General features: G+C 28.7%; 1 protein-coding gene across 2 annotated transcripts in view; it reads left to right on the forward strand.

Annotated features, from left to right (window-relative positions):
* Positions 1-19293, forward strand: part of dmrt99B (doublesex-Mab related 99B) — a 45941-nt gene extending 26648 nt beyond the window's left edge. Inside the window, exons 3-6 of one of the 2 annotated variants that reach the window (XM_015329150.2) lie at positions 14103-14225; positions 16635-16909; positions 17429-17771; positions 18103-19293. In XM_015329150.2, the coding sequence (XP_015184636.1) occupies positions 14103-14225; positions 16635-16909; positions 17429-17771; positions 18103-18428 (1067 nt within the window). In that variant the 3' untranslated portion in view covers positions 18429-19293. Of the gene's footprint in view, positions 1-14102; positions 14226-16634; positions 16910-17404; positions 17772-18102 lie in introns of both variants that reach the window. The other variant, XM_015329149.2, reaches the window with a different exon arrangement.
* The last annotated feature ends 6944 nt before the right edge of the window (positions 19294-26237 follow it).

The raw sequence follows: 26237 nt of genomic DNA on the forward strand, positions 1-26237 counted from the left end.
TACCGACCTAACCCACCCCCTCCCGCTCGTTTTCACCCCTTTTTGGCCGCACAATAACGAAAACACAGCAATGTCTGGTGCGCGCTCACTTGCACCCCCTACTCCTTACTACTGCTACTCCCCCCACTCTTTTTTACTTTCTCCCACTCCTGAGTTAGATCCCACTAACCCATCCCCCACTCTTACTCGTAAACTCCCACTACTGCCGATCCGCGCGCACTGTCGCCCAACAAACAAAAGGGAATCGCGTCGATTTAATGACTGATCGGGCTGTTGCTCGCTGTTGCTGTCGTTGCTCTGGCTTCAAGGATCTCAACGTTTTTTTCTCTCACTCATTCTCTCTCTCTCTCTGTTTCTCTCTTGTTCTGTTTCTATCTCTCTCTTTCTCTCACTCTGTCGTGTAGTTCTTTCTTTCCTTCTTCTTTTCTCTTCTTCATCTTCATCGTCACCTTCATCTTCATCTTCATCTTCTTCTATTACGATTTTTCCATCTCTTTCTCTCTCCCTTTTTCGAATATAAGGGAATTTCTGTTTTCCGGCACTGATTTCTTTCTTCCCCTTTTTTCTTCCTTTCTCTTTTTCTTTTTCGAAGTCAGCAAGAAGAAGTGTGGTGGAGGAGTAGGAGGAGGAGAAGTAGATCGGCCAGCAGCTGCTATTGTACAGGCTTATTGATACGTGATAATGAGAGGCTTTTGTTTAACCAGCAAACCCCCACACACGAATACAACCATCATCATCAAGACTTGGTTTTCTTCTTCTTCTTCTTCTAAAAAGAGGCCTTAGGATTTTCTATTTTTTTGAGTTCAAGCAAACTACCACCCGACCGATCGGTTGGCCGATTTCTGCTCTGTCGCTTGCAAATACAGAAACAGAAAGAAAGAAAGAAAGAGAGAGAGAGAGAGAGAGAGAGAGAGAGAGATGTAGAGAAAAGTTGCACTGTCCCCCCTCCCCACCCCCGTAAAAACGACGTTCTTTCTAATCGACGATTGAAAAAAAGAAAACATACACAGAAATAGTGTACGAGTATGTTCACGTGTGTGTGTGTGTGTGTGTGTGTGTGTGTGTGTGTGTGTGTGTGTGCAAGAGAGAGAGAGAACGATCATTATGTATGCTCGATACGAACATGCTTTTTGCGAACGAGGTATAATTAATGCACGGAGAAATGGAGTTTAGTAATTTGCGTGAGATTCGAGGAGTAGTCGTCGTTTCGTTTAGTTTCGTTTCGTTTCGTTTCGTTTCCTTTCTTTTCGTTTCTAAAGCTACACGAACGAATTTTAACGTACTCGAGGTAGCCCGCTCGTGAAAAAAAAAGAAAAATATAAAAAGGAAAAACTCGAGTCGTCGACGTACACATTTTTACGTTTTTAAACTCATGCTAACCAAAAATTTATAACCCCTACGTTTGGAGAACTTTTATTCGAATCATACTGACCTTTATGGGTTGCATATATATGCATATATATGTAGTTAATCATTTTATTTAATTATAACGATATGTTATGTATTTATTGGAGGGATGAAATATTGGAATATTTCATATTGAAAAGTTTATTATTAAAATTGTTTAATTTTTTGGTAACATGTTAAAAATGTTACACATAACCTCAGTGGATTCAGTTTCATTTACGATTGATTTATTGTATTTTTTTTGTATTTTATTTATTAATATTGTGAGGTTCTAAGTAGAATTTGTCAATAATATAAAATAAATAAAATACCGTCAAAAAAAATAGAATTTCATTTTTCATACATCTATCTTCCTTTTTCATTTACAAATGCAAACGGTGGATTCAGATTCATCTACGACCTATGATATTATATTTTTTTTTGTGTATTATTTATTAATATCGTGGGATGCTTGGTAAAACTTGTCGATGTAATAAAATAAAATAAAATATTTCATAAATCTATCTTTCTTTTGCATTTATAAAATATTGTCATTGTCAGTAGAATCCTTGAAATCCATATAAGGATCATTGAAAAAAAAATATCGTTTTTATTCATCAAGAAGAGAGAGAGAGAGAGAGAGAGAGAGAGAGAGAGAGAGAGAGAGAAAGACACGTGGGACAAATTGAGGTAAAATAATACCGTTCTTTTTTTTGTTCACTTTGAATCGTTTTAGTCGGTGGTTAAACGCGATGTCGTTTATCACAAAAACGAAGAAGAAGAAGAAGAAAAGTAAAAGAAGTTTCCTTTACTATAGGGGATTTTTGGATCCTACTCCAATTACGGTACCTCGACACAGCTGCCGATAATTACCGGTTTGGTCCGTAACCTCAGAATCCCTCTTAGTGGGGTAGTACCTTGGAATTATATGGATATTGTCTCTAATGATGTGGAAAACTTCGCTGGTTCTCGACTGTGGGTATCGCTTTCGTAACGCCCACACTTCAATCTCGATCATTCTTCTCTATGACGAGATATTTTGGACGTTTATATTATCGTATCAGGTTACGTCGAGTGCATTTTCAGTGCACCCCCTCGGTTGCAGCGATCGAACACATCGTTTATAATAGACAGTGATACACTTTTGTCAATCCAATTTGCTATGACGTACAAATGTACCCAATATACTCGATCAGAATCCTACAACTATGAGAATGTATCAAGTGTTACTGAATGATTGATAGGAATTATCAATGTACAATAGATTATTTTAGTATTAAACTTTGTTAATACATTTTTGTAATATAAGAAATTTTTCTTTTTTTCGTTTATTTAAATTATTATTATTTTTATAAAATAATTAATATTTATTAAGATAATTAAAGATAATTTTTCAGATAATTAATTATTATGTATATATATTTATTATTTATTTAATTTATTATTTATTTCATTATATATTTCATTTTTTATTAGTATAATATATGTACTATATAAATATTTCTCACAATCAGAACAAAAAAGTTTGGGTCAATTTTGTACAAAAAAAAAAACAAATTCTATAAATATAACCTAACTTTTTGTCAAACTCGATTATAAAAATATTTAGTAAAATTTGAATTATCGTATAAATAATTAAACGATGACCTTAATTGAATAATTGTGTTCATCTTTAAAAGAGCAATATATATATATATATATATATATAATGGACAAGAATGAATACAAAACTATAAATAGATGAAATAAAAAAGTTGCCAGGTAATCCGATAACATTTCAGTAACTCGAAACGATCATCACAGAGGGAGCAAAAAAATAGATTCATCTTCGCACGAACCTTAAATCATCATCTTGTTCAGGTACCTGCGTGTTTTTGAAAAGCTCTTTCATGGATACAGGGTAAAAAAAAGAGAAAGAAAAGAAAAAAAAGAATACACAGAAGGGTCTTTTCTTCTTTCGGATTAAACCGCGTGTAAAACCAAGTTATTCAAGTTGGAGATTTAATACTATTTCGATCGACACCTTGACGGAACTTTTCGTCAAACTATTTTATATTACAAAATAGATCCGTCGGAAGATTTCCGGTCCATGATATATATATATATATATAGTCTTAATAAATATATTAGTTGAATTTTGTTTGCAAAAAATTTTCATAAAAATTTGTTCGTATTTTATATATCATTAAACATAATAGAATAAATATATTTGATGGTAAGTCGATAAACTGGAGGGTTAAAATGATTAAAATTTTTCGCTACCAGTGATACTTTAGGACCCTTACGGATAATAAGTCCGAGATGATTCACTATCCCCGTACATTTCCTATAGCCCTTAAGCGCACACAACCCTTGGTCGTTCTCTGTATCAATACGTCAAGCCCGCGTGATCGTGAAGTCATATGATTCCTGTGAAGTGACACGGCTACTGTCACCTATTGTCCCTTTTCAATCCGAAGGGTAGATTTTCAATACAAATATATACACACACACATATATATATATATATATATTTAACCTTATCAAATTAAAGTTAATTATTATACTAATACGATTTAAATTAAATTCCAATTATTTTTACTAAAAGAAAATAAATTTTAAAAATTATATTATAATATTTATTAATAATATCAAATAAATCTTAGATATTTTTCTTTATAGAATACGAAATTATAATAAAATTATATTAATATTAATTATTATTAATAATAGTAATAATAATGTGAAGTAAATGTTTGAATTTTTGTCTTTATAGTTTTCTATGTCGTATGATTTCTTTTTTTTTTTTTTGTAGAATACAAAACTTGAAAAAGTCGTAAGTAAGATACCTAGGAAAAAGGGAAAAGAGATTGATAACGCGAACCGAATCGATCCTGAGACCCTTTTTTATGATAATCCTTCTGCAAAATTTTATGTCAGTGGGTGGAGATCTCCCCCAGGAGGAGTCGCTGACGGGAGAAGGAAGTTGAACAAAAATTGTCGACGATTTTCTGCAGCTGTCGCCGTTAAGGTGTTCGGTTCGTTGTCAATTCTTGAATATAAGATTCGAAAAGAAGAAGAAAAAGAAGAAGAAGAAGAAAAAAAAAGCAGAGAATATATTTTTCTTTATAGAAATTTTTACTTGTAATTTTTTTTTATCAAGGTCAAAATACGTATATCATTTTTAAAAATTATTCTAAATCTGATTTTGTAGAAATTTTTATGTACGAATACTTTAAATTTAAATTTCTGGTATAGAACAAAAAATTATCCATTTTTTTTCTTTCTACTTTAAATTACGTTTTTGAAATTCTAAAAATACTTCAATTTTAATATAAAATTTCTTCATTCGTCGTCCCGTTTTTTTAAAATACCAAAATTATAAACTTTGTTGAATGATTCAACGAGATATAATTTTTATAAATTTAATTTTATATATTACATTACCTATATACATATTCAATTATATATTTAATTAATTTTTATTAATTTTTTATTATTTTTATATTATATATTATTTTTATTATTTCATAAGATAATTTTTTTTAATTAATTATAAATCTGTAATTTTTCGTGATACAACACACACACACAATGAACTTTTATAAAACTTAACATGTATGTTTAAAACTATACTATAAATTTTCCCAAATATCATTTTACCAAACGGAAATAATAAATCCGGAAGGCAGTAAACGAAAGAAAAAAGAAAACAGAACTATTTATTAATTTCAAATTACTCCCTCTAGCAAAAGAGGGGTTCCAAAAGAGCGGCTAAAGGGTGGGCGTAAAAAAAAGAATAGAAAAGAAAAGAAAAGAACGAATGAGCGAATGAAAGAAAGAAAGAATGAAAGCAAGAATAAAAAAAAAATGAAATAAAGAAACTAGAGGGTGTTTCCACCCTGTAGTAGAAAAAGAGATAGAGTTATACGTAAAGAAAGAAGATTAAGAGAGAAAAAGAAAGAAAAAGACAGAATTACACATATATATATATACAGAATGAGTATGAGAGTGAGTGAGTGAAAGAGAGAGAGAGATAGCCAAATATCATTGTGAAGTGTGGTTATGCGTGCTTGCTTAGTCTTATTGTAAGCTTGGCTTAGGCTAATTTATAGAGATGTTTCGTGTCCTCCACAGTTACCCCGCAGGCTGTGTCCTATTACTCCTATCCTCTATTATGCAGTTCCATCGTAGGCTGGAGAGCACCCGATATCTATATGCCATTCTAAATTATTCGGCATTGTACTCGCATGATTCCATTGTCCGCGTCTGTCTCCACCACCGTACGGTGATGCGCAATGCCGCAAGTTAGGGCGTAGACCCACAACGACACGCAAGCTCCGACGGAACCTCGAGTACTTCAATGTATGTATTATATGTATATGTATATATAGATATCTATATATATATATATATATATATATATATATATATATATATATATATATTAGATATATGTATGTACGTGTTTCTACATACAAGCATATAGTATAACACACCTGAGTGCGTTGATCGTAGGTCCTTTCCAACTATATCTCTAGGTTCTCATTCTGTTGTCTATGTTTGTTTCGAGTACACCACTGTCATTGATCAAGAATTAGAGATAGAGATAGAGAGAGAGAATGAGTTACAGGAGAACACTTCGATCTATGTATTTCTATTCCTATTTTTTCTTATTATTTATGGTTATTTCTATGTGTTATTTTTCTTTTTAATATGTAATTTAGTTTTTGTTATTTTGAATGTGAGATTATACCATAGTAGAGTGTTCATTGTATTTTATCTAAATAGGATTTTATAATTATAGTATTGGCTCGGTTACGTGTTGCTGTGGTTTTGTTATAAAATGTTGATTTTTAATATAACTTCTAAACAATTTAGGAAATTATAACAACACACAAAATAATAACACTATTAGAATGGAATATTTAAAATAATAATTGTACACGATAAAATATAAAAAGCAAGGTTATGTCGTATATAAATCTGAAAAAAACGTAAAATAATTGAATTGTAATACAGAGCTATCTTTCGAAAACTCACAGTATCTAAAGACCTAGATAACCTATAAATAATTAATCCTAAAGTTAATAATAAAAAATACAAAATAATAAGATAATAATTAAATTGTAATACAACGGCATCTTTCGAAAACTTACAGTATCTAAATACCTAGATAATCTATAAATATATACACATAATAAATCCTTAAATTAGTAATAAAAAATACAAAATAATCGCCATGAAAAAAAAAAACATAAAATAACAAAAATTTCATTAAAAAAGCTTCAGTAGTTTCAAAATTCATCAATAATTTTAAAGCATTCATATAGGGGAAAAAGTTCAAACATCTGATTGGATCCATCGTAAAACTTTTCAACTACATTTTTAGGTTCTTCTTCTTTTGTCAATTCTTTTTTTGACTATTCAACTTGCTTTGATCAGACAAACAACATTTGCTCATTAAAATGAAATTTTGTAATATCTTCGATCACTTCAGTTTCGAGTTATCTTCAGTTGTAAAATAAAAAATTGAAGAAATTCTTATGCAACTAGAAATTCTTATGTACATTACTACTTTTTCTGAAATTTTTTTTTCTTTTTACTTCGTTCGTTTGGCATACAAAGTCTGATTGAAAAGTTCCCAAGTTGAAGTTTCTTACCAAGATCTTATATATAGTTTTTATCCTTTTGATATTATAATGAACGGATCTTACGAAAAGTTAAGATTTAACTTTAAGAAGTTTGTTCTATTAAAAATAAAAATAATAAAGGAAAACTATTTTCTTTAGAAATATATATATATTTTTCTTTTATGCTACCCCCTATAATATTAAGATATCGCAAACACTTTTTGTTATTTGTATTGAACTTTGAAAAACCTGAAAAACCTGAAAAACCTGAAAAATCCAATCACCGTAAGAATTTAATTAATTTTGAAACAAGTTTTTAAAAGAGAAAAAATTAGTTTCAAATTATCAAAATTTCCTACAAATTTCATCGTACTTTTTTCTAATCGTTAAATAACAACAATTACAATAAAAATACTCTTGAAATATTCTAATTCTTAAGAAAATTATGTTAAAAAGGAATGGTTGCATGGCTAGACTAGTCGGTAGTTTTGAGGACGCACTTGAAGTAAAGATATCCTTACAAAAGCCTCTCTCTCTCTCTCTCTCTCTTTCTCTCCTTTTATTTCCTCTATTTCTCTACTTCCACTTGTATCGCCACCTACAAAACCAACCCTTAATAAAAACACCGTTCGTTTCTTCATTTAATTCGTTTCAAAATAAATTGTAAGATTAGTAAAGTAAATTAGTATCCAATCCTAATTGGTTGTTTTACCATATACAAACAAAAAATTAGAATAAAATATATCTAAAGAAATATTAATTAAACCAAACCACCCTCCTACCCCTTAAGACCAAAATCAAAATTAAAAGAAAAACGTATGAAAGACGAATAATAAACGCAACAACAACAAAAAAAAAAAAGAAAGAAAACTAATAAGAAGTAGAAGAAGAATGAAATAGGGGTGGAGAAAGTAGAAGGGGGTGGGGGTTGGGGGTGAGATTGATTTATAATTTTCCATCCACCTATAGCTACTCTTCGTATCTCTCACACGATCACCTGATCTTTCAAACCTCTCTTTCCTCTCCCTTTTACTTCCCCTTCTTCCCCCTACCCTTTCCTATTCCCTCATTCTCTCTCTCTTTCTCTCTTTTTCTTTATCTTTCTCTTTTTTTCTCTGTCTCTCTTTTATCGCAGAACACGAGGCGTACCTTACGCTCTTCTTCGTTGACACTCGTCATCCACCCCTGGCCGATGTCGTCATTCGCACGCATTTTCATTCGTCGCTCGTGTCAATTGCTTTGGTATCGTGCCTTTCGTTTATTTCTCTCTCTCTTTCTCTCTTTTCCTCTCTTTTTCTCTCTCTTTCTCTCTCTCGTTTTATCTACCTCTTTCCTCTCCCTACTATTCTATGTATATGTATATCTATATATATATATATATCTCTCTTTTTCTCTCTCTGTTTCTCTTCCCTCTTATACAAACGAAATTCGGAGTTTAGAAGTACCTCTATTATTATACGTCCACGCTCTTTGGCTTATCCAACCAATCGGGAAAGTAAATTTCATTTTTCTCCATCAAATAATTTTTCATTCATTTCATTCATTTTCCAATAATAAATCGAATATTATTTTGTTATTAATTTTTTTTAAGTTTCATGCTTAGTTTGGGGTTTAACCTCTTTAGACACTACGCGCCATTATAGTGGTTTTCGTGGATGCCATTTTCTGGTACGACGAGCAATTATAGTTGCTTTTATGGATGACATCTTACTTTGGCATACTGTATTGTATTATTAATTATTAAAATAAATTGTTGAGGTTAAAGTATATGCAATATATTTTAAAACAAAATTATAATTTTATTATTAAATTCAAATCATTGTACTTTAAACCCTGTCGTATAGAAAAATAGTTCCGCACAAGATTTGGCAGTGTCTAAGAGGTTAAGTGTGAAAATAAATCAATTAACGCAAAAGGGTTCACGAAAGTAACTTAAATTATTTTAATTTGGAATAGTAAGATAAAAATTAATGAAATTTAATCTTAGATAAATTGACACAAAATTATTTTATCTTTATAGAAAGATTTTCTTATTTTTGCGTGTGAAATTTTGGTAAAAAAAAAAATCCCTATAGATATTTTGTTTTGTATTTTTCTTTTTTTCCTCTTTGTCAGTAACATCTTATCTCGAAACGTTTTGTTAGAAAATAAAGAACGAATGAGAAGAGAACGATTGAGAGAAAATAAATGAAAAAGAGATTTTTTTTTTTTGTAAGAATGGAAAGACGGGGGAAGAAAAAGAAAAGAAAAAACGATAAAAGTTAAATTTCTTCTTTCTATATCAAGCATGTATGCCCGAGGGAGAGAATCAGATCAGAATAAAATTGCACGAACGGGGAACCCTTCTCGAAATACAAGAGGAGTACCGTTTCTAAAAGTGAAAGACGAAAAACACTCGTGTTCACTACTATAATGTGCTTCCTTTTATGATACGTTGCGTTGGCCCTCACCGAAGGGCAAGCCCTGCCTGCCTGCGATGGTATAATGGTTCGCTTTTTCTTCAGGTACGGCTAGACGTTTGAGAGGGCGATGAGGAGGATGATCCTTTTATATATACATACTCTAAAACACATACATATACACATATATATAAATATATATAAAAATATATATACACACGTATACATTGGTATAAAAAAAAGACTAGAGAAAAAGATTCGAAAAGAATTAAAAAGAAAAAAAAAACATGAACCAGGCATATCAGTCGTTTCGATTTCCTAATACCCAAAGCATTTAACCTTTTCGCGTGAGAAGAAAGCTTTGCTACCTCCTACCGATGATCTTTTCTCTTTCGAAAATTCTCAAGAGACTCTAACTCGACCAAAAAGAAAAAAAATAGGGGAGGCGAGTCATTCAATCTTCATTCTGTACGTCGTATATATATATATATACCTTTATATCGAACTATTTGAAAGTTCATTGATCTTATTCATTTCAATGAAGTATAAATAGAAATGTTTTAAGTTACTTGAATCAGTTTTATTTTTTCTATTTATATTTATACTCGATAATTATTATTAAATTTAATATTTATTTTTTAATATTAAATTGTAGGTTATTTTTAATAGTATTTTAATTATATTTAGTAAAATTAATATTACAATATTACTATAATTTATATATTAATATAATAAAAAATTATATAATATTAAAAATATAATAATTATTTATATTTAAATTTAAATATAAATATTTAAAATTATAATAATTATATAATAATTATAATAATTAATATAATATATAAAATATTAATATATTAATTTTTTTATTTTTAATATTTATTATTAAATATTTTATTAAATTATTTAATAAAATAAATATATTAATAATATATTTATATATTATATAAATAATATGTTACTAATAATAGTTTTTTATAAAATTTACTACGTTAAAAATATTAATTTTAAATAACACACTTACTTTTTCAATATAACAAATATTTAATTATCCTATTTTAATTATTAAAATAACAAATTCTATATATAAATTACCAATCTTTAAAAATTTCTAAAACAAATATTATTCCAACATTAATAGAAATATTTACCACTAATTACCCTTTGATTAATCGATTAGCATATACTTCATTATCTCTGTATTAGAGATGCCTATAGGATACTTCAAATCAGTATAGTAATTCTTGTATTGAATTGGGGAGTTCAAGACCCTAATTCACCAACATATACATATACACATACGTAAGTAGAGTGTATATATGTGAAAGTGAGGATAGTAAATGGGGCGGAGGGGTTGTGTTTCTTCTATGTTACCCTCGATATATAGTAGTGTGTCGGTTTAATACACGAGGACGACATTTTAATAAGAATTCTAAATGCATATAATTCTGCAGGCACGACAAGTATGCATTTGTCTGTGTTGAAATTTGACGCTTACGCGAGCACAAAATAGACGGATACACAGTACACTGCTTCAAAATGATTCTCTTCTCTTTCTTATATATGTGTTCTCTTTCTTATATATCTGTGGGTGTTGTATATATATGTATGTGTGTATATATGTATCTGTGTCTCAAATACAGAAGCTACATTTACGCCTCGATATTACATTCCTTTCCTTTGACGTAGAGTAATATCATTATCTGAATGCTATGGCACACGATAGGAAACGTTGGAAATCATTTTCACGTAGATAGAGAAATGAAAGAGAAAATACACTCTGGATGGTGGAGAATTTTCTCTTAACTTTGGAATTTAATGGTTAATCCCGACAAACTTCGGTGCCCAAGTTAATGCGAATTTATCGAAGTGTCATAAATCGATTGATAAATCTCATGTTCATTATTAATAGTAAATATATATTATACTATTATTAATTGTATGACAAATAATGTCGCGGGAATAATATTTTTCTTTAATTTAAATTCTAAAAGTTTAAAAAGAATCACTGATTTAAAATAATAATAATTATTGATATGTTATAAAATAATATTTATATAATATTCAAAAATAATATTCATATAATATTCAAAAATAATAATTCTATTACCAATTCCATATTTATGCCTGCACATCAAACATAATATTAAATGAAAAAAAGTAACACATGTTTCCTCGAATGGGATGAGTGGGAGTAAGAAAAATATTAAAATTGCTTACTTATATCGATATGGGGGTTGTTCTCTAATCATTACCGTGACCATGATAACTGGCATCAATTTGTAAATCGCCCATTATCCGTGTATTAATAAATCTAAAGCTTAGTTGTATAGCAACCATAACAACAACACAACCACCACGTCAAGGATTATCAAGGGGTTGGTTTATTAGAAATAATTGCTGTATAGACTGGCAAAATCGTGGCGCCTCATGAACTCATCGACAATGTAAATGAGAAAACCATAGAGAAAGAGAGTGAGTGAGAGAGAGAAAAGGATATAACCATTGCGAATAACGCTATAATATCGAACTTGTTCTGGCCACTTGTGCACGTGCACGGCCATCGAGTTTATATAAATGGGTAATGCTTGAAAGACTCGGCTTTTCTCTGTGTTAGGTGGTGGAAACGTAACTCGGCTGACCGCTCGTTAAAAAGTTTAACCGTTCGTTTATTAGTACGATAAGTGCGTTCCTGAGGGTTGGAATGAAATGTAGCTAGAGTCTAAGCCGCCAGCTTTTTTTTCTCTCTTTTACTACTCTCTTTTCTCTTTCTCTCTAAACTTACCCTCTAACCTTTCTTCTTTTCGTTGCTTCAACCACTGTGTACTTACTTTTCAAATGTTTTACCTATGAACGATAGCATAATATTTTCTTTATTATTATATTTTATATTTACTATATATATGTCTGTTTGTGTGCATGTGAAATTGAACCTGTTATCAGTCAACTTGTTTTTAACATTTATTTTAAATAATTATATACATATTTACAATATATATATATATATGTGTAATACAATCAAATAATTTGGTATTTTATACTATGTGTATATTAAATTAAACCTGTAATTAGTTAACTTTTTTTTGTATTTATTTTAAATAATTATATACATATTTACAATATATTATATATATATATATATACGTATGATATAATCATATAATTTGATTGATTTTAAATGAAAGTTTGAATGTTTCTTAATTACAAAAATAAACTAAAAAAAAAAACACACACAATTCTAAGTGAAAAATAGTTAACGTTGTATTTAGATACCAATATGTTTGTATTATTTAAACTGATCATTGAAAATTATTTCACAATGTTAATCGTAATTTATAACAATTAACTTTTTACATTTCTTATCATAAATATAATGATAACGAAAGGTTTTGAATGGTAGAGAGAGTAACAAAGCTGCTAAGCATTTGGTCTTTTGTCTCCGTTTCCAATGGACAAAAGGGTGGAACTTGCGTGGGGTTAATTTATAGTCAGGGATAGATATGAATGGGGTATATAGGGAGAGATCAACATTCCTTTTTTTTTCAAAACGTGAATACCAACTTTACTATTTCTACACACACATACAATATTTTCTTGAATATCATAAATGTAATTATTAATATATATATATTTGTAACATTGACACAATTAATTATTTAACAGTACTCGTGTACAATTCATTTCTAGATAATTGTTGAAATAGATAAAAGTTAAATTATATCTTGATTTTATTTAATTTCATTCATTTCTTACTAATCATTATACTAATCGTAAGATATTAGTAGCTGAGATTAAGCATTATACGATTATCGTATTGAGCAATCGTTCAATGAGTTTCCTACGAGTGCCGTTGCGTCTAACTTTCAAGTGTTGTTATAGAAACGGAATGTGGTATAGCTTCTTAACTAAAGTGTCCTCCCCTTGCTTAGGATGTACCTTCGAGTGGGTAATGCTTAGAATAACGGGCTCTTTGAAAGCACACCAAGAAAGATAAGGATGGAATCAACGAAAAGGGATAGAGAAACCGCGTATTCGCGTTTTCACTGAAAGTTACTCTGTTTTAGATGTAATACTTTATCATAAATAATATCTTTCTATATTTTATTTTTTTTATCCAAACCCTGAACGAAGGTGTTTCCAATAATTGACTAATAAAAATATTTCAACACAAATTTATTTTACAAATTATTTGATAATATTAATTGTTATTTTTATATTAATGTTTTATCGAATAATGTTTTATTGGTAAAAGATTATTTTTAAATTTAAATACTAATTTATTGTTAATTGTAATTATTATTTTTAAGTGTAACAATTTTTATTTATATATTACTTTTTTTTTATTCAAACCCTAACGAAAGGTATATGTGTTTCCGATAATTATAATATAATTGATTAATTGTTAGTTCAAACAAAAACAAATTTCAACATAAATTTATTTTAATAATTATTAAATAATACAAATTATTTATATTAATATTTTATCTAATAAATGATCAAAGATTAATTTATAAATTTTAAATTTAAATACTAATTGTTATTGTTAATTTTAATTATCACTCTTTTATGTGTGACAATTTTTATTTAATATATCTTATGATCAGTTTTATTGTCATTTGTATTAGAAAGCAAAGAAATTAATTAATAAATTATTAAAAGAAAATTCGTGTAAATAATGAATGTTTTTTTTTGTTTTGTTTTTTAGGTTCAAAAAGAACGAGACTTTCCGATCATGCTAAAGGAACAATATTAACTGGGGATGATACGGGAAACGAAGACGATCGTGAATCAGATTCAGGTGGCGAGTTACGGGCCAATCATCCACTCGGTAAGTGGTTTCATTTTCTTATTTATTTATTAATATAAATAAATTAATTAATATAAATATTTTTCGATATTTTATTTCATCGATTAACCATCCACTCAATAAAACCTTTATTTGTTTTCACCAATTATTTATATTCATTTTAAACACGTATGTATTATTTCTACACAACCTATAAATACATTTTGTACGATTGCTTGAAATAATCTCTTAGGATTTATTATTTTTTTAATTAAAGTAATAAAATGTTTAGAGCAAAACTAGGTCATACAAGAGGAATGCAATTAAATGTGCTTCTTGCTATATATTTAATCTTTTTACTGTTTAAATGACGTCAGTACAGTTAGAAAAACGCAATAAATTCAAAACACCCAGTTTAATAACGTAATACAATTTATATATTGGGTTGTTCAGAAAGTAATTTAGTTTTTTCTTTACATAATAATGGCATTAATTGATGCAAACCGATAAATAATAACACGTGAGATCGATAAATTTATCAAATTCAACAATTTCTGCCCACTTGAAAGGTCTAGGGTTTAACTTCCAAGCAAAACTCGGAAATTACTTTCCGAACAACCCAATATATTATTCAGAAGGACTTAACAGTACTGTAACAAAAATTTAACTAACTTTTTATCATACAAAATTAATTAATATTATATTTAACACAAATTCAATCCACGTAATTGCAATAAAATAAAATTCTATCCTAAATACAATTATAAAAAAATCAAATACGATAAAAAAATAACGTAACAAATCCTCAACATCGTTGAAACAAAGAAAAAAGGGGGAAAACCAAAAAAGAAAATGTGAAAGAGAAAAAAAGAATAGAAAGGAAGAAATTGGTGAGTGCGCAGGCGCGTTATCTTCGAGCCAAGCCCCTTGATTCCGCAAACATGACGAATAGATGCGCGAACGGCGTTAAAATTTGAGTGTGAAAAGTTTGGCGGGGGTACCTAGGTAAGGGTTTTCCTTTTTTTCCCTCTAACGTGTCTCTCTCCCCTCCCTTTCCAGACAATTCGACCAACACACACACGAAGACCATTTTAAAGAGAAATTCACTCATTTACACGTTCACCGTTCATGTAAAACACATACACACACACTTATGTACACGTTCGGGGTTCACGTAAAACACACAAATACACAGGCACATGAACACACGCACACATGTAGTAGTATGATTCTCTGCCATTCTCGCGGCCTCGACGAAGCCGCATGATTGGCGGTTACGCGAGTTTGCGCCAATCTCGTCTACCAACCTCCTCCAATAGCAAAATCCCTTGATACTGTAGCAATCCTCTCTCACGAAAGCTCTAACAAGTGGAGGAAATCCCGTTTTGAGCTACTCCTCTTCCTTCGGTGTTCCCACCTTCCGAGGTGAACCCCGTCCACTCCCATAACCTCCTCTCCCCATTCGTCTTTTCAACATCACTCTCTACTACCCCCCTTGTTCGTTCTTAAGAAAAGAACCCCGTTGGGTACAAAAGGGTTTTAGATTGGTCGTGTCAGTCGTATCCTTGTTCCAGGTATGGTATATTAAATGGTACAGTACATCTCTTCGAAATAGTTCTCGCGTTACATTCAACCGATACGGTTTTATTAATCCTCTTCTTTATTCTACCCCTCCAACCTCATTTTCCTTTGTTTTCTTTATTTTTTTATTTATTTATTTTTTACATGTAATTTTAATGTCTTACGATCTTTAAGTAAAAAATTATTTATTATTTTTTTTTATTAATTGTAAAGTAAATGTAGTTTTAATATAAAAATTATTGCTAGGGGGGTTAATTTTGTTATAACATCTTTACTGTATAATTTTTTTATTATCTTATATAATAAGTTTAATAATTATAGGTAATATAACTTTTTATATAATATTTTTTTTAATATTATAACATTATAATAATATTTAATATTATTATTTTATATTATTAATTTTAATATTATTTTATATTATAAATTTTAATATTATTTTTAATCATATTAATTAATATTATAATATTATATTAATATTTTTTTATAATATTATAATGTTATAATAATATTTAATTTTTTTATAATATTGTAATATAATTATAATATAATTATAATATAAAATAATTTTATAATATCTTACCATCTTTAAGTAAAAAAAGTATTTATTATTTTTTTTATTATTCGTAAAATAAATATATTTTTAATATAAAAACTACTACTATAGGATTAATTTTTTTTATAAAATCTTTACTGTATATAAAATTTTTTAACTACCTTATATAATGTGATTAATAATCATATAAATAATTCTATTTATTACCTGTGACCATTTAATTAAAATAATTATTTTATATAATATTATATATTTTCTATATTTGTTCATTATTATTTTTTAATAATAATAATCATTTTTGTTTTGTATTACAGTTGTTTCCAGTCCCGTCGGCAGTCAAGACGCTGAAGTAGCAAGAATGCGTACAAACAGCCTAAACGATTCCGAAGAAGGTAGCCCGGAGCCAGGCTCATCGAGTCCCACGCATACACCACCCTTAACGCCTGCACTTACACCACAAAGAGAAAGTACACCAGCACCAGAGAACCTAAGCTTGCGTAAAAGCGGAAGTCCACCACAGACACAGCAAACACCTCAAGCGGTCGATCTAGTCCAACCCAGACCAAGTCCGCCATTAGCATCCTTGGCAGTGAGTTAAATCAAATTTTTGTCTTCTTCATTTTGATTATGTCAATTATTATAAACATTTTATTCACTTAACATCATCTATCAATTAAATTATTTATATTATCTTTTTTTTTATTTATGTGTGATATATATATATATATATATTTAATTTATTTTATATTTTTATAACTATAAAAAACTATATAAAAATATATTTTTTATATAATTTAAATTAAATTAAATTATTTTTTTTAATTTAAATTAATTTGTCTATAATTCGAATAATTTAATTTAATTTATATTTATTTGTTTTATATTTTTATAACTACAAATATATATATTTTACATATAGTTTAAATTAAATTAAATTATTTTTTATAGTCTAAATTAATTTGCTTATGATTTGAATAAAATTAAAGAAAAAAAAATCAATGTTCTCTTTAAATAATAATTGAAATAACTTTAATTTGTTTATACCTTTAATCTCTGTTGAATTATTTCAATAAAATTTTGTTAGGAAAATCCTTATTCTATGTTTCAGGCAGCAGCAACGTCCGTACATTTTCCTACATATGCACCATTATACGGACCAGCTGTTAGTTCACTTTATTGTTCACCTACAATCTATCAACATCAACATCATCCTAATGTACACGAGCCGCGAGAAATACAAATGCAAATGCAAATGCAAAATATTCAACAACCATGTGGTATACAAGTTCAACAGCAACAACCACAGCCACAACAACAGCAACAACAACAACAACCTCAGCAACAGCAGCAGCAACAGCAGCAACAACAAAGGTCACCAGTCGACGTTTTACTTCGCGTATTTCCTGGAAGACGTCGAGCCGACGTAGAAGCTCTTTTACATCGATATAAGGGTGAGTTTTATTATTCGTAAATAATTTTATCATTCAAAGTGTTTTATATATTATTAATATAATTATTAATCATTTATTTGTATCAACTATATTACCATCATAAATATATTTATAAAACTTCTATTTCAAACACGAGTAATTAGAAAATCGTATTAAAAATGGACAAAAATATTTTGTTATCCAATTAACCCCTTAAGTTGCACGCTCGAGTTAAATCGAGCAGCGTTGTATCACGTTGAGTCAAAATTGTTCCTTAAGGGGTTAAACGAAAAAAAAAAGAAGAAGAAAATAAAAGCACCCCAATGAAATAAAAATTGTATACCACCATTAGGTGACGTGGTATCGGCGATGGAAGTGCTAGTATGCGAGGACAGTCTACAACCAAAATCAGCTTTCTCACCATTGGCGGGTGCTTTGGCTTCAGCGGCAGCTGCTTCGGCATCAGTTTCGGCAGGTTACACGACACGCAGTGCTTATTGTACAACACCAATACCATCAACGAGACATAGATTTCTTGCAGCACCTTACGCTGGTACCGGTTATCTACCAACCGTGATAAAACCACCTAATCAAAGTATTCATGCAAATGGTACAGGTGATGCTTATCGAGAAACATCACCGGATGATGCCAGTGATAAAACCAGTTATTCCGAGTGACCTGAACAAGATAGGACCACTGTTTGGTCGTATTTGCAGTAGTCGAAGTGCATGTATTTCGAACCCGCCATTTTTTTCATTTTTTTTTTACCAAGAAGAATGATTTATACTTAGGCTATTATAATAAAAATTGAAAGAGAAAACAAAGAAGAAAGAACATCTCAAAAACGATCAATGAATTATCATCGTTCTCTCAGATCAAATTGTTTTCTTCCAGTTCGAACTCGATACAATATGGCGGTTGTATAGGAAAAACAATCACGTCCTAACCACCCCCATCGAATTTGTATTTTTTTATATACATAATATATATGTATACATATAGATTTCTTTTCTCATCAATTTTTTAGTAAAATTGTTATGTTCATAGTAATAATAATAATAATTACATTAAAATAAAAATGGAACTTACTATTGAATTTTTCGATTTACGTTTTAGAACACTTAAAAAAAAAATAAATAAAGATAATAAGTTACTCTCGCGTTCGATTAGGAAACAGAGATTTTAAGTGACACGCGTGGTTTGACGTGAATAAAGATTATAAGAAAAGAGAAAGGGGTGGCCACCCTTTTCGTACTTGTTCGCGACACTGAACCTAATGCGCGCGAACGAAATCGACTGGTCTGCTTACGGGCGAGCTGATTTTAAATCGTACAGAGTAGATCTCTCTATTCAACATCAAAGGGATTAGATTTTGCGTGTAGTAAAAGCTGGTTTTATCCGTGCCAATGTCAGAAACAGTTTCTCATACACTAGTTTTCATTTCGATAAGATAAATCTACGTGCGATTAACAAACGTGTGATTATTATAAATTTCTTTTATTCTTTTTTTTAACAAAGAAATTAATTTGAATAATATCTTATTTTTTGTTGGACAATAATAATAATAATTATATTAATATTAATATTATTTATTAATATTATATTAATATTATTAATAGTAATTATACTATTAATTAATATAGTATTAATACTATAATTAATTATAGTATTTTACTATATTACTAGTATTTTACTATACTACTATGTAGTTTACTAAAATACTATATAGTATTAATAATATTAATATTATTAAACAATAATAAATAAATAAAAATAATATATTAATTACAATAATATTAATAATAATAATAATTATTATTATTATTTAATATTTATTATAATTAAATATTATTATTATTATTATTAAAGATTTTTATTTTTTTATTTTGTAATATTATTTTCTATTTTACAAATTTTTACACAAACGAGAAAAAGACTTTTATACGATGTTATTTCTTATCACTTTAAAAAAAAGAGAAGAAACTGAAAAAATAACAAAATTGTATAACTTTCTCAATTATAAATAATATTTTTTTGTTAAAAATATTAATAGAAATTTTCTTAGATTTTTTCCTAGCTAATTATGATTAATTTTTATTAATATATATGTATATATATATATTATATGATGAATGAATTTCCATTAATGAAGTCACCCCTTCCCCAATACGTCTGGATGTGCACATGACAATCCGCCCGAATATAAAACGATAAATATTATAACTTCCTGTCAAATCTAAATTGTCAAAACTCGCCGTCATTTCTACGAGAAACGAACGAACGAACAAACGAATAAACAAATGAACGAACTAACCAACAAATTCGTTTTCGTACTAATTCATGAATAAATGAAATAAAAAATACAAATGTATTGACGATAAACAAAATCTTGCGCGTGATGCTTTATGCAAACTTTTATTTCCAAAATAAATAAAAAATATAATAATAATAATAAATGATCGATCACACATTTGATTGAGAAAGCAAATCATTTTTCGATACGCGAAAGATACGATCAAGAAAAAAAGAGAAAGAAAGAGAGAAAGAGAAAAACAAGGAAAAAAATAGTACACTATAATTATATACATATATATAGATTCGGTTCGTTATAAAGATTATTATTATTATTATTATTATTATTATTATTATTATTATTATTATTATTATTATTATTATTATTATTATTATCATCATTATTATTATTATTATACTTTATACATGTATAAAGATAATGCGTATTTACGTTATCCGAAGTACGCATACACATTCGTAATATTAAAGTTTAATAAATACGTATGTTGGATATAATATAAAAAAAAAAGAAAACAAAAAACTAGACTCACAGAAAAGATCAATTGTAAATATAATTAATTATGAGTGTGAGTATGTGTGTGTGTGTTCGTTGCCGATTGATTTATCATTAAAAAGGATCAACCTTGAGATTTGACTTTTTTTGTCGCATTTGTAGTACGACGTTCTCTCTTACAAAGTTCGAAACAGTATAATTGTGTTACAACAAACTTGCCCGTATGTTTTTGTGTGTTTGTGTATGTATAGTATGTATGCATATGAATGAAAGAGAAAGAATGATTGAGTTAAAGAGAGAGAATACGTGCGAGCATTCGAACGGAGAAAATGTTATATGTATATCACAATTTTCATTTATTTCTAAACCCTAATCCTTAGAATTTTTGGGCCGAGATCTCGTAACAAGATCACGGTACAAGGTTTTTGCGTGTAGCCTAAAAATATTCGATAAAATTTGCTAAATATGAAAAGAGATAAGTGAAAGATAGAAAGAGTAAGAGAGAGAGAGAGAGAGAGAGAGAAGTAATTGGATAGTAGAAAGAAAGAAAAGCATCAAAAAATGTTTATCGACAAAAATATATATATATATATATATATAAAATTTTATATATATATTAAAATTTTATATATATAAATATAAAAAATATATATATAATATTCTTGAAAAAAAATGATGGATAAAAAATACGGTAAAGTGATTCCCACCCCTATTCGTTCCTCCCCACTCCTTCCTTCTTCTCAAAGAAAAAAAAGACAAAAAAAAAAGGAAAAAAAATGTAACTTAAAAAATAAAATATGAAAAAAGTTTGACGATCATTGTACAACACTCGTTATACATACCATAAAAAAATACATGTTTTACGAATGAGACAAGTGGCGCTATCATAATTATGTATCTGCAATATACTTAGATTATACTTCTCCGTCTATACGGCCTCGAGAACGCACGTCGTACTTTGTAGTTACCAATAAAATATGTTACGAGAAATAAAATGAAGATGAAGAAGAAGATGAAAAAATGATTTAAAAATTAAAAAAAAATGAAGCAGCAGCAGTCAACCAGCAGCAAACAACAACAAGAACAAGAACATAAAGGAAAAATGTATAGATCGGACGTAAAAAGTGAATAAACATATTGATACTCAATGATGAATTAATATTATATTGAGTCATACGTTTTTCTTCTTTCTAAATTAATTAATTATTCAATTTAATATTTTCATATTTTAGATTAAAAAAAGGTAAGTGTATACTTATTAATATCTTTCAATTTTTGTATTTCATTTCTCTTATTATTTTCTAGTTATTTCTCTTATTATTTTCTAAAAGACATTAAATCTCTTTTTAATATTAAATACATATGTATTCAATATTTTTCAATATTTTGTGCTATTAGGGTTCTTTTTAATTTCATTATTTATAACTTCATATTTCTCTCGTTAAAACACACACAAAACCCTTTACAATCTTTTTAATTATTATTTCATAATACTTATTTTATATTTTATTGTATATCAAAGTAAGTATATATATATACAAATTAAAAAAAAATAATTCGTCTGTGTTGTACCTCTTTAAAATGAATTCTTAAATTCGCTTACTTTCGAATACAATAATCTCCCTTCTATTTTTTGTTTTATTTTCTTCTACGTAGCTTTACTTGTATTTTTTTCAAAGGGTAACACAGAGTGGCATGAAAAGAATATTCGCGTAATTCGAACGACATTCGTGCGTACCACTGAAACATAGAATGAAAGAAAGAAAGAAATACAGAGACAAAAAATAGAGAGAGAGAGAGAAAGTAAATTAGTGAATGTATGAGTGAATTAGTGAGAGTGAGAAAAAGATAGAGAGAAAAATTAGCCGATAAGGAACACAGCAAGAGTGAACGTGACTTTTTGAACGACCCTCTCGTGTAAGCAAACGGCGACGAATTACGCGCGAGTTTCCGTGAATAGTTTTATGCTGTGTAGAAAACTGCTTTTAAAATATGACAAAAGAATAGTGAGTGAGCAAGTGAGTGAGTGAGTGTGAGAGAAAAAAGAGAGAGAGAGAGAGAAAGAGAGAGAGTGAAAACGATAGGGTGAAGTAGGAAAGAAGGGAACGAAAATTAATATATAATGTAGCGTTGAAGTAGTATATGCGGTATCATAATTTCTTTTTCCACCATGCAACCGAGAACAGAATAAGGGTGGGTTCCAGTTGCTACGCCACCACTTTTCTTTTTTATTTTTATTTTCTCTTTCTCTCTTTCTCGTTCACTTTAACTCACTCTTTTCCCCCACTCTGAATCTTTCTCAACGTTCTGAACGTTAGAATAAAACGGGTATAGTCTCGCCTTAGAGGAATATAATCGACTGAACCTATTAGCGACACACGTTCCAACATTATCTCACCGTTTCTATATATATGCACTTTTATATATATAGCTAAGTATTATCATGGAGAAGGAAAGGCGTTCGGATGCATCTGCCAGATATTGCTTTTGGCCTTAACGTTAAAAGATTTCCATGCAAATCGTGTTGAGAGCAACGCCTACGTGCCTTCTTTTCATCATTCTTAACAACAGAAGCCCAAAACTACTTCTTTTTTTTTCCTATTCACTTTTCCTACCAGTAATATATAACATATTTTTTTCGTTCATCTCATATTTTTGGTAATCTTATATTATTATTATATTTAATAATTAAAATTTGTCATAAATATTGATGATATTATCATTAATATATTATTTTAATTATATTATTTTAATGTATTAATAATAAAATTATTATTTTAACCCTAATTTAAAATTTTATATTAATTTTATTTTAAAATTATTATTTAAATTTTTATTATTTTAATATTATTATATATTATTTTATATTATATTTTTATATAATATATTAATTTATATTATTATATAAATATTATTTTAATTATATTTTCTTTGTAATTAATTACATTAATATCATAAACTCTCGATAAACTCAATTCTAAGTTAATTACTATCGATGTTTTTTAAATTTCTATCCTTGTTAAAAGTAATAATCCTTGTTAAAAAATAATAATAAAAGATAATATTAATATAATATATAATATCAATATAGTATATTACATCAATTGGTTTTTATTTAAAATATCGTCAAATGATTCTCCTTTTCTCTTTTTCCCAACCCTCTCCTTTTACTCCCCCACCCTTTACAATTAAATTTATTCATTTTATTATTTTCCTTTAGCTTACTTTAGTTCTCACACATTTAATTTGACTTTTTTTTCATTGTCGATAGGAATCCTAGTAGAAAATAGGAAGAAAAAAGGGATGAAACACCTCACTTCTTCTTGGTTTTACCTGTTTTTTTTTTTTTTTTTACTTCGATAAGAATAAGAAAGAAAAAGAAAGGAAATAGTAGGAGAGAATAGTTCATCATTGATTTATATAATCTGTACGATTCATTAACGACAAATTCTGTATATCCCGGACCAATTCCACGATGGCGCAATCAAGGTGGCATCAAGAAAGGCATTTCTCGCCCTCGACTCAAACTACCAACAAGTATTTCAATATCCGTTCCAATATATTCCTATCGACCCTATAAACGTATGTGCGGTTATATTGGATTTTCCATCTGCCTCTTGCGCTAACCTTTCTCTCTCTTTCTCTCCCCCTTTCCCCCTTTCACAACTCTTTTCTCTCTCTCTCTCTCTCTCTCTCTCTCTTTCTCCCGTTGACGTAGTGAATTGGTACGTGCCGACACAAACGTGTCCTTCGTTGTTGAATATCTATACTCAATTTTCTAATGTTCTTAGTTTTATATATCAATTTTTTAAATACATTTGAAAGATTTATACTTTTTAAGATAATTGAAAAAAATAGAAATGTAATTTTATGGAATTCAAATTCAATTATAAATTTTATTTAATTAAATATGATAATATACGTTTTTTGAGATCTTTTTATTATTATCCTTTTTTTGGTTATATATATATATATATATATATATATATATATATATATATATATATAATATTTATTTGTTTTTGTTTTTTTTTTAGTTTCCTCTATTTTTCTTTTGTAATTAAAAATTTAAGTTTCTCTTTATTCAAATTAAAATAATTAAATTTCGCGAGAACAAAATATTTTGATTTATTTTATTTGAAAAATAATTTTAAAAAAGAAAAATAATATCCATTCACGGATATTAATAATCCAAATCAATTGTAAAAAATATCAAATTTACAAAAATATCTAATGAAAATTAAATTCCTTAACTATTTATATAATAACAAACAAAAAAAAACAATTTTTATTAACCAAAGATGAACGACAAATTTATAATAGAAATAGAAATGATAAAGTATCAAGAATAGATATTAATTATGCGTTATCTTTCGAGAGATCAATCCTACTTCACTTAAATATATATGTGTATGTCTTTTTATCTCTGTGTGTCCATGTATACATGAAGACTCCATTCAACCCCCAGAAAAGGGATTACGCGAAACAATTTTCAAACTCGATAATATTAATGTCTAACAATGGGCGTGCTAAATTGAAATACAGACAATTCAGCATTGTCCTGATCACCCTTCTCATACAACCGTACGATAGAGTGAACACAAGCGAGCACACGGACTAACACATACATAACTTGTATATCATGTATTCATGCACAAGTCGCTTACTAATCTCCGTTTCATTGATGTGTCCGCATTTACTCTCTCTCTCTCTCTCTCTCTCTCTCTCACTCTTTCCCAATCTGTGTCTCTTCTGTATATCCCAATATAGTTGTATTGAACAAGACGAGTACATACATTTGAGGGTGAGAGTGTGAGAGTTGCGGTAGTGTTGGTGACGATAGCGGTAGTAGCGTGGTGATACGAAAGGGGTGGAAAAGGGGGAGGGTGGTAGAGGTGGCGAAGGCGCGAGAAACGACATATAAACGAAATATTAATTAAATTGGCGAATATCTCTGTCCCTTCTTGCTTTCTCTATCTTTCCATTTATTTGTCCCTATGTATCTCACTCCGTGTAATTTCCCCTCTCTCTACCTAATATCATTTCACCTCGACGCATATTCTTGTTTTTTCTTCCTCTTTTTCTTTTGTCACTTATTTATTATGCATTTTACGCTTCAGATATTAATCATTCATATGGATGTTTTTTACCATATATATGTACACATATGATATGTGTTATGTACTATATATATGTTGAGATATAATATTGTATACTACGTACTCGTAACGCGATAAAACTGATTTAAATCAATTATCTTCTTTTTCTAGGATAATGGGGTGGGGAAAGAGAAATAATTAAATAATTAAAATAATTAAACTCTTCGGATTATTGTGAAGGTAATTATGACACAATAAAATTTTTGTTATTAATCAATTAGCTGTACAATTGAAGTAAAAGGATTATAAAAAGAAGATAAAATGTTCAATGTTATCTAATCCTTTTCTAATAATCTAAAACGTTTTTAGAATCACTCGTATTGTACCTCGATTAGTAAAAGGCCTATAAAGAGAAATGAAAAGAAAATAAAAAGAAAAAAATTATAAGAAAAAAAGAAGATTACGAAGGAAGTAGTCCTAGCGGGTATTGTAATGTAAGTAATAGGAAGGGGGAGACAAAGGGAACAAAATACTGTCGGGGTGTCACCCTGGTGCAAACACTCCTCCAATGTGGTGGTGGT

This window comes from Polistes dominula, unplaced genomic scaffold (genome assembly GCF_049000335.1).
Source record: "Polistes dominula isolate Pdom_NZ unplaced genomic scaffold, Pdom_raw_medaka contig_12, whole genome shotgun sequence".
NCBI lineage: Eukaryota > Metazoa > Arthropoda > Insecta > Hymenoptera > Vespidae > Polistes > Polistes dominula.